Raw genomic sequence first — 14,111 nt, 5'->3', positions numbered from 1 at the left:
ACGGGGAAAATTCACAGATACTATTTTAGGGTGTGCATTAGATAAACTTCAATATTCACTGCTGGAAATTTTGAAATTTCCGACCACCTGAAAATGATCTTAAATCAGATCGAAAGTCTTGTTCCGACCACTTTTAATATTCGAAAAAACCTTTGTTGCTATTTCCGACCACTTTTTGCTTTCGACTTGATATAAGATCACTTTCAGGTGGTCGGAAATTCCATAATCTTTAGCCGTGATTGTATAATATTATGCAAACTACACAAGAGATGTAAATTACCCTAAGAAGACCACTTGACAAGTTCGATCAAAAAGGTGTTGACAAGAATCGAACCCGTTACGTTTTAAAACTAAATAATAAACTTTTCCAATTCACTTCATCAAGAACCTAACATCCCAAACACATATTTTTGGTCACTAGCTAACAAAAAGATGATAACAAATTGGGAAGTAAGAATAAACTAACTTTTGTAACATTATTTCATATTATATATTTTAGAAGATCATATAACTCAATTGCGTTTCATGTCATTATCGTGACGAATGTAGAAATAAAGTGGGCAAGTGGGAAGCAATGAGCACCACATACAAATTGTTGTTTGATCCCACAAGTCTCTGTCCTAAAAGTGTTCTTAGCCACCGACCACCTAGTCACTGAAAACGAAAGATTCCCTTAATCATTTTCCAACTTGCTTTCCTAATTTTTAATTAAAATTATAACCAAAATTAAAATTAAATAATATACTTTAAAAAAAAAAAACTTTTTTTAGTACTAGTGACTATGTTACAATACAATATCTCTGTTCATAATTATTTTCTCAACCTACTGAAGCACAAAGAGTCAATACCGTCTAGGTTTGAACCCACAACATTTCGGGTGAGCAACTTGGCGTCACAAAAAGATACTTAAGTTATCTCAATGAGTTCTACAACATAGACTCCCAAAATTCTACTCCCTCATTTATACTCCCTGAGGTGGCAAATCAAGATTGGTTATTTTCATCATGTGGGTCCACAGAAAAATGTCTACATCAAGAACATGTGAGAGGGAGTACAAGTTGGGAGTTTAAAATGGGAGTACACCAAATATTTTCCTATCTCAATTTCACCGAATTAATTCTAAGCTCATAGGACTCCGATCCGCGGCTAGAGCCATTACAAAGGTAAATAATATACTTTTTTTATAATCCAAATTTCGCAGGTTCGCCATACTATATCATGAATCCTCATAAACCGCCCCAAGGCCTATGAAAAAAGTAAATTTCAAATTGTGCAATGACTCTTCAGATTTTCAGTGGGTTCGAACGTTCACCTTATTACTAAAAGCAAGACTAAATGTTAATTGGTCAATCACTTAAATTATCATAACAGGACAATAAAATTATATATTTACATGAAATAAAGAATTATATCTGAACCGCCATTGATGTCACTAGTACGACCCCATTCTATTTTTGTCCATTGATTTTAGGTGTAGCAGTTTTCAGGTTACAAGGAGAGCTAAGTGAAATTAAAATAAGTTTTTGTGATGCAAGAGACTGGGGGTGTATTCTCAATCAAAACTTTTAAAGATTATCAAAGAGTTTTAAAGTGAAAGATTTTAAATAATTTTTATAAAATCTTTTTATACTTTTTTAAAATTTTTAGACTTTCATCAATTTTTTATGAGTTTATAAAAATTTATAAGATAAAATATTTATAAACTTTAAAAAAAAATTTCATATTAAAAAGTCTACAAAAATCATTAAAACTCTAAATTGAATACAGGCTTACAAACATTTCATAGCCATTGGAAGGGAAAAAAAAAAGTAAGTGTTTTATAGTGTACTTGAATCGGAAAATATATATGGAGTATTTATTTATTCATGACATAAATACGAGTAACATGGTTGAGATAGAGTTTTCGAAATAACCCAACAGTTGAAAATTAAAAAAAAAAAAAATCATAATTTTTAGTTTTTTACCAACTAAAAAATAAATGGACATTTGTTGAAAGAAAAAAAATGACATCTTTCATCCACACTCCTATGTAATAGCCTAACATTTAAATACAATAATTATATGCATCTTCCACTCGACCCATTGAGAGAAAAGAAATACATAATTAAATAACACTTTTTGTGATTGAATTATAAGGAATTAACATTTTTTCGTCCTTCAATTATACCATTGTTGTTTTTAATAACCTAATCACATTATTGGTTTTTCACTCTTGTATGAAACTTTGATTTTACATGAAAATCTGTAGTCACCACTTCGATCTTATGATCCTAGTTGGCAAAGAAAAATAATAAGATCGGCTAAAATTAAAAAGGCAAATAAGCAAGAGTCAAATTTTAAACTTTGTGATTATTAAATTAATTTTTCAATCAATTTGGTTAGATTGTCCCAACTATGACATATAATTGTTATAATTATAATTATATATGAGATATCTTTATCTTTTTTGGCTGGCTGAGAGTAGAGATCATTATATTTTCTAAAATATTTGTAATTGAAGCAAATTGGTTGAATTGGAATTTATTACTATTATTATTATTTTGGATATAATTGGAAGCCACGTCGTTCACCCCACCGCCACGCCTGACAAACTTGCCACCCCAAACTTCAACGTCAAACTCTCACCTTTAATTCTTTAAATATATTTATTTTTCATTTTTTCTTTTCTTTGCAGCAGATTAGAATCAAGCTATTGGTTTTGCTGCATTTGTTTACATACTAGTCATTATCTTTGTCCTTTATTACTTGAATATATTCTTATATTATCTTTAGAAAAAAAATGATAAATAGCATTTTTAGTCGTGACTAAAATGTAAATATATTTGTTGTAAATAAATATATCTAGACATTACTAAATGTATTATACTATGATAATAAATCTCCATCCTTTAATTTGTAGTATTATAGTATATACTAGAACTCTGTATATCTTGTTTATATTATACAGTTGAATGATGATTAATAAAAGATTGATAATTCTCTCTGTACTCTGTCTCTCTTCCCTCTATTATATTCTTGAGATGTAAACGATACACTGTTCACACAAGGATTCATCCAGTTTCACAATAATATTTAATTATTTGAAATATAAATATAATCCTTCATTCAGTATTAAAGTAACAAATTTGATACTTTAAAAACTAAATCGGTCATTAATATGTCACTTGATTTGGTCTGATCTTTTTGATAATAATTGAAAGATTAAATCTGTATTGTAAATAATTAAAAGAACAAATCTACACAATAATCATAAGTGAGTGACTAAAAGCACTATTTTTTAAAATAAGATATTGTTAATTCTCCTTGCAATAAAAACCCCATGAATTGAACCTAACACAATGATATAGTACACAAGTCAAGACATTAACTCCGCCACAAAAGCTTGCTCATGAGTGGAGGTTTGACCCCAATTTAGTACCAATCCACAATCTCTTGTGGAACCAATGTGGGATCGTATCACACAATTTTTTTAAAATATATATATACCTATTGAAATTAATAATCAAATATGAATTATAAGCAAGAATTAATTGAGTGATACCAATTTAATCACAAGGTAAATTTGAGAAGGAAACGTTACAATATAATATACTTATTTTGGCATTGTTTTCTTAGTGTTGAAATATCATTTAACATGAAGAGAATACTTTTCAAGAATAAAAACTAACAGGTAGTTTAAATGGAAAATGAATTCTCTTTTATGTGTGAAAAAAAAAAGACCAAGATCACCTCGTGTTTTACACCAATATAAAGAGAATACAAGGGTCACCGTCATTGGATTTCACCTAAAAAGGGGTTTTATCATTGGAAAGTAAAAACAAAAATAAAAATCATAATCAAATAGGCAAATGAAACACATGGATTATCATTCAAAATTAAAAGTTAATTAGAAAGGGAGATAATAGACAACGCATTAGCATATTCCAATTTTTTTTTTGTATGCCTTCACTGGCAGGGCATCCAACAATGGAAAGGCCCCATAATATTTTATATATATATATATATATATATATATATATATATATATATATATATATATATATATATATATATATATATATATAGGGAAGGGATCAGGTGCATTTGTGGCTTCCCGTCCGGTTGTGCGGTGGATTAATGTGCATGAGGTTTATACTTAATGTACGTGAGATTTGTACTCAATGTTCCTGGGATTTGTACTTAATGTGCGTCATGTTAATATGCGTGAGTTTTGTACTTAATGTGCCTGAGTATTGTGTTTAATGTGCGTGAGATTTGTGCTTCATGTGTGTGAGTATTTCAGAATTATGAGCTCAGAAGGAAGCAGAACAGAAACTCACGCACATTAACGCCAAAACTTCTTGTTACTTCTTCCTTCAATTTGGCCATGGATTCTGAATTATCAGCTACCTTTAGTGCAGTTGAATGTTTATATAGATGACGCACGCACCAGTAAAATTTGCACAGCAACTAAGTGTAGATTTCTGTTGTATTATTCCCATAATTCTTAACCACCATAGCCCGCCTCCGATCCACATCATCATCATCGGGGGGGGGGGGGGGGGAGGGGGGGTAATGGCTACTGGGGATGGGGAAGAAGCTGACATCAATATTTTCTGCTGCATTTTACACATTCACGCACATTAAGTATAAATCTCAGGCACATTAAGCACAACACTCATGTACATTGAGTACAAATCTCACGCACATTAATCCACCGCACATCCGCACGGGAAGCATTCAACCGCATGGTGGAACCTTTCACTATATATATATATATATATATATATATATATATATATATATATATATATATATATATATATATATATATATATATATATATATATATATATATATATATAATAGAGATCAAATGCGATAATAGGCTTTAGGTAAAAGATGTGGTTTAATCTCAGTCATGACTGATCTAATCAAAATCAACAATCGAGATTAAAGAAAATGTATTTAAAAAAAAACACGGTGGCAATTTGGTCTTTTGCGTTTAGGTCAAACTTAAGGTACGTGATTTCTGTGCTTAAGGTGAGTCATTTGTTTTTGAATGCTACTGACTCAATAATGAGCCCACAAACCACATAGTCTTGGTGCATAGTTTTATAACTTAAAGTGTTTGTTTTATATCTTAAGGTGCATCAATTTGAGACAATTGATCATTGCATGCATATTGGCAGAAGCACGCTGTTTTATAATAATTTTTCTTGATTTGCGTCGATGATCTAGATTAGATCAACGACTCAGATTTAACCTCATCTTTCACTTGAAAGATCCTTAGCACCAGAACCAGCCCCTATATATATATATATATATATATATATATATATATATATATATATATATATATATATATATATATATATATATAGGGATGTCAACGGCGCGGGGGACAAACCCCCATCCCTGCTCCCGACTTTCTTCCCATTCCTCGTCCCCGTCTTCATCCCCACCGGGGAAGGAAAAACTCTCCCCATCTCCATCCGCACAAGGATTATTCGGGGACGGGGAATTCCCACCTTGTTAATAAGTTATAAAAATAAAAATTAAACATTAAAAATATTTAAATAAATAACGCATATATATTCATTCCCAACTTAAAGTCGTATTCAATATTTTACAATTAAACACGTTATTTAAATATGCATTTCAAAAACATGACATACAATAACAAGAATACTTTTAAAATTATATATGTTATATACAAAGTACTATATATGTGTGTGTTGTGTGGCTATATATATAATTGCCCGCCTCCCCACATATACACAATATATATATATATATATATATATATATATATATATATATATATATATATATATATATCAAATTACATCAGTTCAGTAATTCAGTTAATGGTTTTAATTTTTAAAATTAAATGAATTAATAATAAAATAAAAATATATTATAAAATACAGAGTATATTAAAAAATATAATTGGGAAACTTGTACTTTTGTTCCTTGAGTTATAGAGGCATAGAGCAATAGCATATTAATTTTTATGTTATAAGCATCATCAGTCAAAGTTATTAGCGAAGTAACATTTTTGGTCTTTCCATTTACGAGTTTATCAAAGTTTACTGTTTCTCTTCGGAAATTATAGTTAACCAATACTACCAATGAAATTTTAACTCTTTATTTTCCTTTCTCCATCAAAATCGTACTAAGAAACGTAACATGTATATATACTTCAGTGATTAAATTTTTCTATTATATTACTTTATAACTTGAGAACTAAAAGTAATTGAGTAAATACAAATTTTTGTTTCCACGAGTATTAACAAAATGACAGTTTTGATCCAAATGTTTAATTCCTACCAATTTTCATTCACAACTATTATTTTAGTACCGATTTTCGTCCACAGCTATTATTTTAGTGTCAAAATTCATCACGCCGGTCATCATTTCATTTAAGACATACTGAAATATGAAATTATTAAGGGTATTTACGTCCTTTTCAAATTAAAATCTCAATTTGAGCAGAAATAAATGAACTTAAGCTCTAAGATCGATCCCAATTTGCATTTCTCCTCCTCAAATTAAGGTATGATGAGGTGCAAAACTACAAATTGGGATCGATAATAGGGCTTAAATCTCATTATTTATGCTCAAATTGAAATCTTAAGTTGAAAATGACGAAAATACCCTAAATTTGTTTTTATTTATTTATTTATTTTGACATGTCTTTAAAAGGTGGAGTGAACCGTTGTGATGAATTTTAGCACTAAAACAATAGTCGTGAATGAAAATTGGTAGGAATTAAACATGTAAACCAAAAATATCATTTTGATAATACTCGTAGGACTAAAATTGGTATTTGCTCAAAAGTAAATTATGAGTTGAGTTTAACTACCCCATGGACAGCTCAGTTGGTCACATGGTGAAGTTTAGGAAAAATAACCCGGAATCGAGTCTAAAAAGTTTAACCTCAGCTAAGCTACCATGACTTATTACATCCTTCTAGAATATCTCGTTGAGAGCCGGGATGGGAGATTCAACCTTTTGGGAACCATGAGTTGAGTTTGACTAATGGAATCATAGTTTGATTATGTTGAAATATTTCCATGGTTCAAATTTACGCTTCTTTCATCATTATATAAATAGATAGATACATGTATGCTTACCCAGCCCAGCTATATTGTATATTCTCAATATTATTGCAGTAATGGCGGCACGCTACGCAGCTATGGAGTTGGAGTCCAACGCAGGCGACTCCGTCGCTTCGACGCCGCGGTCGGAGCACCACCAAAACCTCGCCGACGATGGCGTCTCCATGCAGCAGCTGCCACGCGTCCGCTTCATGTGCAGTTTCGGCGGGAAGATCCTTCCCCGGCCGCACGACAATCAGCTCCGCTACGTCGGCGGCGACACGCGCATAGTCGCGTTGAACCGCCACGCGTCATTCTCGTCCCTCCTCGTTAAGCTCTCCAAGATCGCCGGCACGGCCAGCGTGGTCGTGAAGTACCAGCTTCCCAACGAGGACCTGGACTCGTTGATTACGGTCACGACGGACGAGGACGTGGAGAATATGATGGACGAGTATGACCGCGTGGTGGCGCAGAGTCACAAGGCGGCGGCGCGTCTGCGGCTTTTCCTTTTTCCGACCGACGCGGATTCGAGAGCCAGCACGATTAATTCTATTCTCGACGGGTCGGCTAAGCGGGAGCACTGGTTTTTCGACGCGCTTAACGGCGGGTCGGGTCGGGGGCTGGAGCGCGGGAGGTCGGAGGCGTCGTCGATTGTGTCGGAGGTGCCGGATTATTTGTTCGGGTTGGAAAACGCCGACGAGCCGCCGCTTCTCCGTGAATCCCGGATGATGAAGAACAAGCATCTTTTCCACGAGAACGCGTCGAATTCGGATCCGGGTTCGCCGGCGCCGGCGGTTTCTTCCCCGTTCTGCTCCACCTCATCGGCGCTGGCCACGCCTAACGTGACCGTGATGCCGGATCTCCCGCCGGTGAAAACAAAGCCCGATCAACCTATCCCCGCCGCCGAACCCAAAGCAACGTCGATTGAGACTGCCGCCCCGCACCAGCAATCCGGGTATCCGGGTAGCCCGTATTGGCATTACACAGTCCCAGGACCACAAGTTCAACCCATGCCCATTTATTACGTCCCCGGAGTCGGACCAGTTCAGGCCGCCGGCGGCAGCCACCCGCCGGCACATCCAATTCCGCAACGAGGTCAATACGTTCAACCCTATCAGGTCATTCCGGGTCAAGTACCCGTCGGGCTTCCCCAACAAGTTTCAAGTATAGGCCAAGTTTATGGTGGCATGAGGCCTGTTATGGGTCTGGACAGCCATGAAATAAACCCGGCTGTTCTTTATGGGGCCAGAAATGGTGGAACAGTTCCGGCCTATTCCAGCGCCGGCGGGGAAGAAATGGAAGGAAAAGTGGGTCGGGTCCCCCATCCAGGCTAGACAACCCTCTATCATTGATTATTGGTTTCTTGACAACTATGTGACATATTAGCAGTATTTGGGTACAAAATAATGTAATATGAGGTGTTTCTTTTCAATTCATTAATGGAGTGTGTATAAGATTCTGAAGGATTTTCTAGAGTACAATCAATATTGAGAAACCAGGTCGGTGACAATTTGTGTAATCAGGTGGATTAGCCCAAACCACGAGATAGTCCAGGTCTTTCTCTATCCGTTTAACGGTCTAGATCCACCCGACTAATCCCCATTCGCTCCAGGAAGCCATGGGAGCTGGCGTAGGGGAATTGTATGCTTATACTTTTTCATAAAGTTGTTTACAAGATTCATGTTTAAAAAGAGTGTCAGTCCTAATTTAGTACGGGGTAATTCATTGAATCTTGTAAAGTGTAAAAATTTCTCTTGTTCTATAGTGAAAAAGTATGTTGGGCGTGACCTCACCGATCAGAGTAAGAGTTGTTCTCCAACCGTGTTAAAAATATCTAGGTGTTTTTACTCCATTTTTTTTTAATTATGTGTTGTTAATTTTGCAAACTATTTGGAATAGTCCAAAGAGTAGCTTTATAAACTTACAAATGAATGTATAGAACAGTTTTTGTAATATGTAAATTTGAGAATGCAGAATGATGGTACAGAAACTCAGAAAGTGGTGGAGCTATAAAGAATGGTACCTGCTGCCATGGAAGATCACCAGTAATCACCACAAGAACAGGTTCCGTTCTTGAAATGGTGGAACCGGTGCATATCACGAACGATAATTTCTCTCTGAGTAACGAGAGAGATGAATTTCGTTGCAGTATGGCAGTCGCTGCAAACCCGAAGGTTTTTCCTGATATGGATAGCGGTACCGGGGCGGGTGTTCAGAAGACTGAATGCGATAGCAAGCTTTTCGCTATGGGTGCTGACCAGCTGCTCCTGAACATCATCTTCGACATCGTGGAATGAATCTGTAACGGGGGTGTATCCAGCGACTTTGATCTTTTCGAGCAGGGTTTCGAGATATGCATAGATCTGTTTGGACTGGGGGTGGGTTGTGCTGCCAGAGTAGAACGAATGGACCTCGTTTCTCAAATCGACGAGACTGCAGCCGGGGGTTTTGCGAATCCCTTTCTTCTCCATCAGGGTTCGGACTTTAGCCACTTTGTTCCACATCGAAGCTGAGGCGTATATGTTAGCGAGCAAAACATGGTATCCACCGTCGTCAGGGTGCAGCTCGAATAGTCGGTCTGCGGCCTTCTCCCCGAGCTCGATGTTCTTGTGGATCCTGCAAGCGCCCAGCATTGCACCGAAGACGTTGATCTCGGGCTCAACGGGCATGTTATTGATGAAGTCCCAAGCTTCGTTGAGCCTACCAGCTCGACCGAGAAGATCAACCATGGCACCGTAGTGGTCCATCGAGGGCCGTATCCCATACTCTTCCCGCATCACATTGAAGTAATGCTGCCCCCTCTCTACAAACCCCGAGTGGCTGCAAGCCGAGATGATGCACAAGAACGTTATGCCGTTCGGCTCTACCGAGCTCCCGCGCATATCCTCGAACAACTCAACCGCTTCCTTCCCGAACCCGTGCGTGCCATATCCATCCACCATGACATTCCAAGTCGTCACATGCCTATCATCCATCGCGTCAAACAACCTTCTCGCGGTGTAAACCGCTCCGCATTTCGCATACATGTCCACGAGGGCAGTCATCACAAACACATTCTTGTCCAGACAAGTCCTCACAGCGAGTCCATGGATCCACTTCGCCTGGCGCAGTACCGATAACTCTGAAAGCGCCGTAGCCACGCTAACCAGCGTGAACGAATCCGGTTTCACGTTCCGAACTTGCATTTCGCAGAAAAGACTCAAGGCTTGCATTACCTGCCCGTTTTGCGCGAGGCCCAAGATCATCGCGTTCCAAGTCACGAGCGTCTTTCTGGGTAAAGTCTCGAACAACCCAGCAGCAACATCGACCGCCTTGCACTTACTGTACATTGCAATCAAAGAATTGACCACCGAAACATCTGAACCAAGGCCTAACTGATCGATCAGTTCATGAACGCTTCGCCCACGCTCGAGGCTCCCAGAATCAGCACAAGCATGTAGAGCAGCCATGACAGTGACATTAGTAGGTCTCAATCCTTCATCCAACATCTTTTCAAACAACATTAGAGCTTCATCCGAGTTCCCACTTTGCGCATACCCATCGATCATAGCATTCCACGAAACAACACTCCTAAGATCCATCTTGTCAAACACCACCTTTGCAGCATCCACTGAATCACATTTTGCATACATGTCCACCAAGGCAGTTGAAACATTCACAGAAGATTCCAACCCATTTCTCACAACAAACCCATGTACCGATTTCCCAATCCTCAAGGATCCAGTAGCAGCACAGGCAGGCAAAATCGAAACAACTGTAACAAAGTCAGGTCTAAGTGAAGTTTCCCTATGCATCCTCAGAACCAATTCCAACGCTCTCTTAGGCATCCCGTTTTGCACAAACCCAGCAATAACAGTGTTCCAGGACACTATGTCCCTTTCAGGCATTCTCTCGAACATCTTGTGCGCATCTTCAACCAGCCTACATTTCGCATAGAGGCTTACAACGCTGGTCATTGCGAACCGGTCACTCGAGAACCCATTCACTATCAACTGCGCGTGTATCTGTTTACCCTTCTGAATATCAGAATTGTCCGCGCAAGCTTTTAGCAGATATGTCAAGTTATATACAACGGGAGTGACATCGTCGGACCTCATACGAGAGTAGAACGAGAAGGAAGACTCTAAAGAGGAGTTATGGATATGTCCTTTCAGCATAGTGTGATACAGAGCATCCTGTTTGGGATTAATGGGTTCGAAGACCTTGGCGGCCTCGTTTAAGCTGCCATATTTGGAGAATAGACTTACCAGCTTGGTTTGGAAGAGGAGCTCGTTGGAGAGGCCGTTTTTTATCACGACTGGGAGCATTTGCCGGAGCTCTTTCACGGAGGTGCAGAGCTCCAGGAGGATTGCGGCTGGGTGCGTGTATACATGGGCTGGGATGTGGGTCCTTGGGGCAAGAGACGGCGGCAACGGCGGCGGCGGCGCTTGTGCGGTGGAAGTGGTGGCTAGTAACTGGAAACTCATTTAGATTTCTTCTCCGCCACCGCGATGTACACACAGAAGATGATTCTTGTACCCACTGTTTAGTTTCTACCTTTTAAATTGTGAAACTCTACTATGTATCTGGTAAGATAAAAAGGTTTTTTGGATTGACAATTCTTGTTGAGCATATGGATTGACAATTCTTGTTGAGCATATAACCATTAATGTGATAAGCGACTAGGGTCCACGTGTTGCACTCATATTGATGGTTTAACCAAGTCAAACAACTAATAATTATCAAATAAGTTAAAATTGACTGATAGACTAACTATTTTACCAAACAACGCCAATATGTTATCTATATTTCAACAGTTAAAAGTGGCCTCACAAATTGAACAGGCAAATGTATTAACATCTGGAAACGCAAGAATTCGCAGTTGGTATGAATATATCTTGAAACACATAAATTTATGTTACAGCAAAAGCCAAAAGGGAGCTCTAATAAACAGATCTAACAATGGCAGCACCACCATACTGTAGTATCAAGTCTTCATTGCAGGCCTCACTAGGCCTAATCCAGATCCGCTTCCCAAATGCTTGAAGTCCTTTGCTTCAAGATTATCTCCATGGGCAGCAAAGCCAGTTCCTCCTTTCTCCAGGTTCACGACATTCCTGTCTTTACACGGCCTGTCACACACCAAACAGACCTTGTCCGCTACAACGAATTTGTTTGCACACTTCTTGCAGAAGACGTGGCCGCAAGTATTTATGGCCACGAGAGCCAGAGTGTTGGTTAGAGTGACCTTACAGCTCGGACAGATGTATGACTTGTCGAGAGAGCTGGTTTTCTTCTGTCCCTCACTAGTATCCTCCGTGAAGTGTATAGAGAAAAGGTTTTTCAGCTTGAGCTTCTCGTTTCCTTCGGGACAAACAGTGCTCGTGGATGGGGCATCAACTTTTACCGGAGCTTCAGGCGTGGCAGAAGGCAGCCAAAATGCTTTCATTGTCCGGAGCGCCTCCTCCTCGTAGGAAGTTGCCTTCACACTGTTAGCCCCGTGAAATCCATTCTTGTCTACGCTGTAGCTTTTGTCGTTATACTGGGGTACTGCACCATGGTTTTGTTGATCAAAAGCATCAACCTCCCTCGCCTTCTGCAGGGCCAGTCTCTCTTCCGCCTCCTCGTTTTCTTGCTTCTGCTGAGCAGCATGTGCTGCAGACTTTCTGCAAGATCAAGCCACAACGTTTTTCTTAAAAATTCAACTAAACAGCAGAGTAACAAGATGATCACGAGACGATTAAGAGTTTCAAGAGTCAAATAAAATCACTACAGAGTAATTAATCTGCATTTTCACATGTTCTACAAATATTATAGATTTTACAATATCTTTTGAGTTTCTTAAGCCTATAATACATAACTAACTTCGAGTTGATTACATAATTATAAATCAAAATAACAATAATACATCATCAATTCATCATAAGCGTTATCTAACCATAACAGTGTAAAACCATAGCTGATTTGAATGCAGAGAAGTACAAATAATAGATCTGACATCAAATATTCTGAGATATTCAACAATCTAGAAATTTAGACAATTTCTCCATAAACCCAATTTAAACATTTGCTAAACCCTAATCCCAAAACATAGTACCATACAAAGTCAGCTGCTTTCTGTGCACTACAGTAAACAACTAAACATTCAGTTGAAATAACTTGAATTTACTCAATCAAACCCTAATTGAGGAGCATAAAGTAGGTACCTTTGAATGTCTTTCTTCTGGGCCAAGATGCATTCGAGTATGCACTCTTTGCAGAAGACGTGACCTTTTTGGCAGCACAAAGGGTCGATGAAGGGCTTCAAACAGAGACAGCAAACGTCGAAGGGCTTGATGGAGTCCTTGCCGAGCCGCTCCTTCTGCGTTCCGTATCCGAGCTTTCGCTTCTCGTCGTAGGTGAAAAAGGCGAGATCGTTATTGTTCTTCGAGTGTCTCTGAGGCATGTTTTCGGTGGAGGAAAATATTGGAATGAAGGTGGATTGATTTCGTATAGAAACTCTCTTGAGAAGATGAAAAGGAGGAAGATTGGATCAGATTTGGAAAAGCCCTAGAAATTGTTATATGGATTTCGGGTTTTCAGTTTTCGCCGGAGCGTGATTATTTTTATACATTTTCTCAGCTAAACTAATTCTAATCCCAAAAGAATTAGGATAAGAGCAAACACCAATTTTAATCCCATGAGTATTAGTAAAATGACAATTTTGGTCAACATATTTAGTGATATATATATATATATATATATATATATATATATATATATATATATAACTTTCTATTTTTTAATTTTTCGTGCTATGAATCAGGCCGGACATTATTTTATATTGTTCTAATCAATGTTGCAAAAATTGCGCCTAGGCGCTAAGCGGCGGCCGACTGCATAGAAATTCAGCGGAATCGCCGTTCTAGGCGGTCGGCCGCCTAGGCGCCGAGTAGGTTGCCATGGACTAGGCGGAGTTTTAACTATTTTAAAAAATAAATAAATTTTTTTTTTTAAGAAAATAGGAGCCTAGAGGGCGCCTAACGATTTTTTCAACCTTGTTTCTAACTG

General features: G+C 38.1%; 3 protein-coding genes across 3 annotated transcripts; 1 reads left to right on the top strand and 2 right to left on the bottom strand.

The window, feature by feature from the left end:
• Positions 1-7,110: 7,110 nt before the first annotated feature.
• LOC109170482 lies at positions 7,111-8,887 on the top strand. The gene has a single exon (XM_019319616.1). It carries the CDS (start codon positions 7,160-7,162, stop codon positions 8,414-8,416), a length of 1,257 nt encoding a protein of 418 aa, XP_019175161.1. The 5' UTR covers positions 7,111-7,159; the 3' UTR covers positions 8,417-8,887.
• Positions 8,888-8,971: 84 nt separating this feature from the next.
• On the bottom strand, positions 8,972-11,680 carry LOC109170472 (pentatricopeptide repeat-containing protein At1g11290, chloroplastic). The gene has a single exon (XM_019319603.1). It carries the CDS (start codon positions 11,546-11,548, stop codon positions 9,122-9,124), a length of 2,427 nt encoding a protein of 808 aa, XP_019175148.1. The 5' UTR covers positions 11,549-11,680; the 3' UTR covers positions 8,972-9,121.
• A 200-nt stretch (positions 11,681-11,880) lies between these two features.
• Positions 11,881-13,651, bottom strand: LOC109171392 (nitric oxide synthase-interacting protein). Its single transcript, XM_019320476.1, has 2 exons — positions 13,268-13,651; positions 11,881-12,727 (listed from the first exon to the last, which is right to left on the bottom strand). Exons 1-2 carry the CDS (start codon positions 13,504-13,506, stop codon positions 12,049-12,051), a joined length of 918 nt encoding a protein of 305 aa, XP_019176021.1. The 5' UTR covers positions 13,507-13,651; the 3' UTR covers positions 11,881-12,048.
• Positions 13,652-14,111: the final 460 nt, after the last annotated feature.

This window comes from Ipomoea nil, unplaced genomic scaffold (genome assembly GCF_001879475.1).
Source record: "Ipomoea nil cultivar Tokyo-kokei standard unplaced genomic scaffold, Asagao_1.1 scaffold0317, whole genome shotgun sequence".
NCBI lineage: Eukaryota > Viridiplantae > Streptophyta > Magnoliopsida > Solanales > Convolvulaceae > Ipomoea > Ipomoea nil.
The sequence above is the reverse complement of the archived record's forward strand: the minus strand, read 5'-3'. Positions and strand labels throughout refer to the sequence as shown.

Excerpts from the sequence above, each read along its gene's own strand:
- LOC109170472 (XM_019319603.1), bottom strand. The coding sequence starts at position 11,548 with ATGAGTTTCCAGTTACTAGCCACCACTTCCACCGCACAAGCGCCGCCG.
- LOC109171392 (XM_019320476.1), bottom strand. The coding sequence starts at position 13,506 with ATGCCTCAGAGACACTCGAAGAACAATAACGATCTCGCCTTTTTCACC. Across the intron at positions 12,728-13,267 it reads CAGAAGAAAGACATTCAAAG|AAAGTCTGCAGCACATGCTG; the intron begins GTACCTACTTTA and ends TTGATCTTGCAG.
- LOC109170482 (XM_019319616.1), top strand. The coding sequence starts at position 7,160 with ATGGCGGCACGCTACGCAGCTATGGAGTTGGAGTCCAACGCAGGCGAC.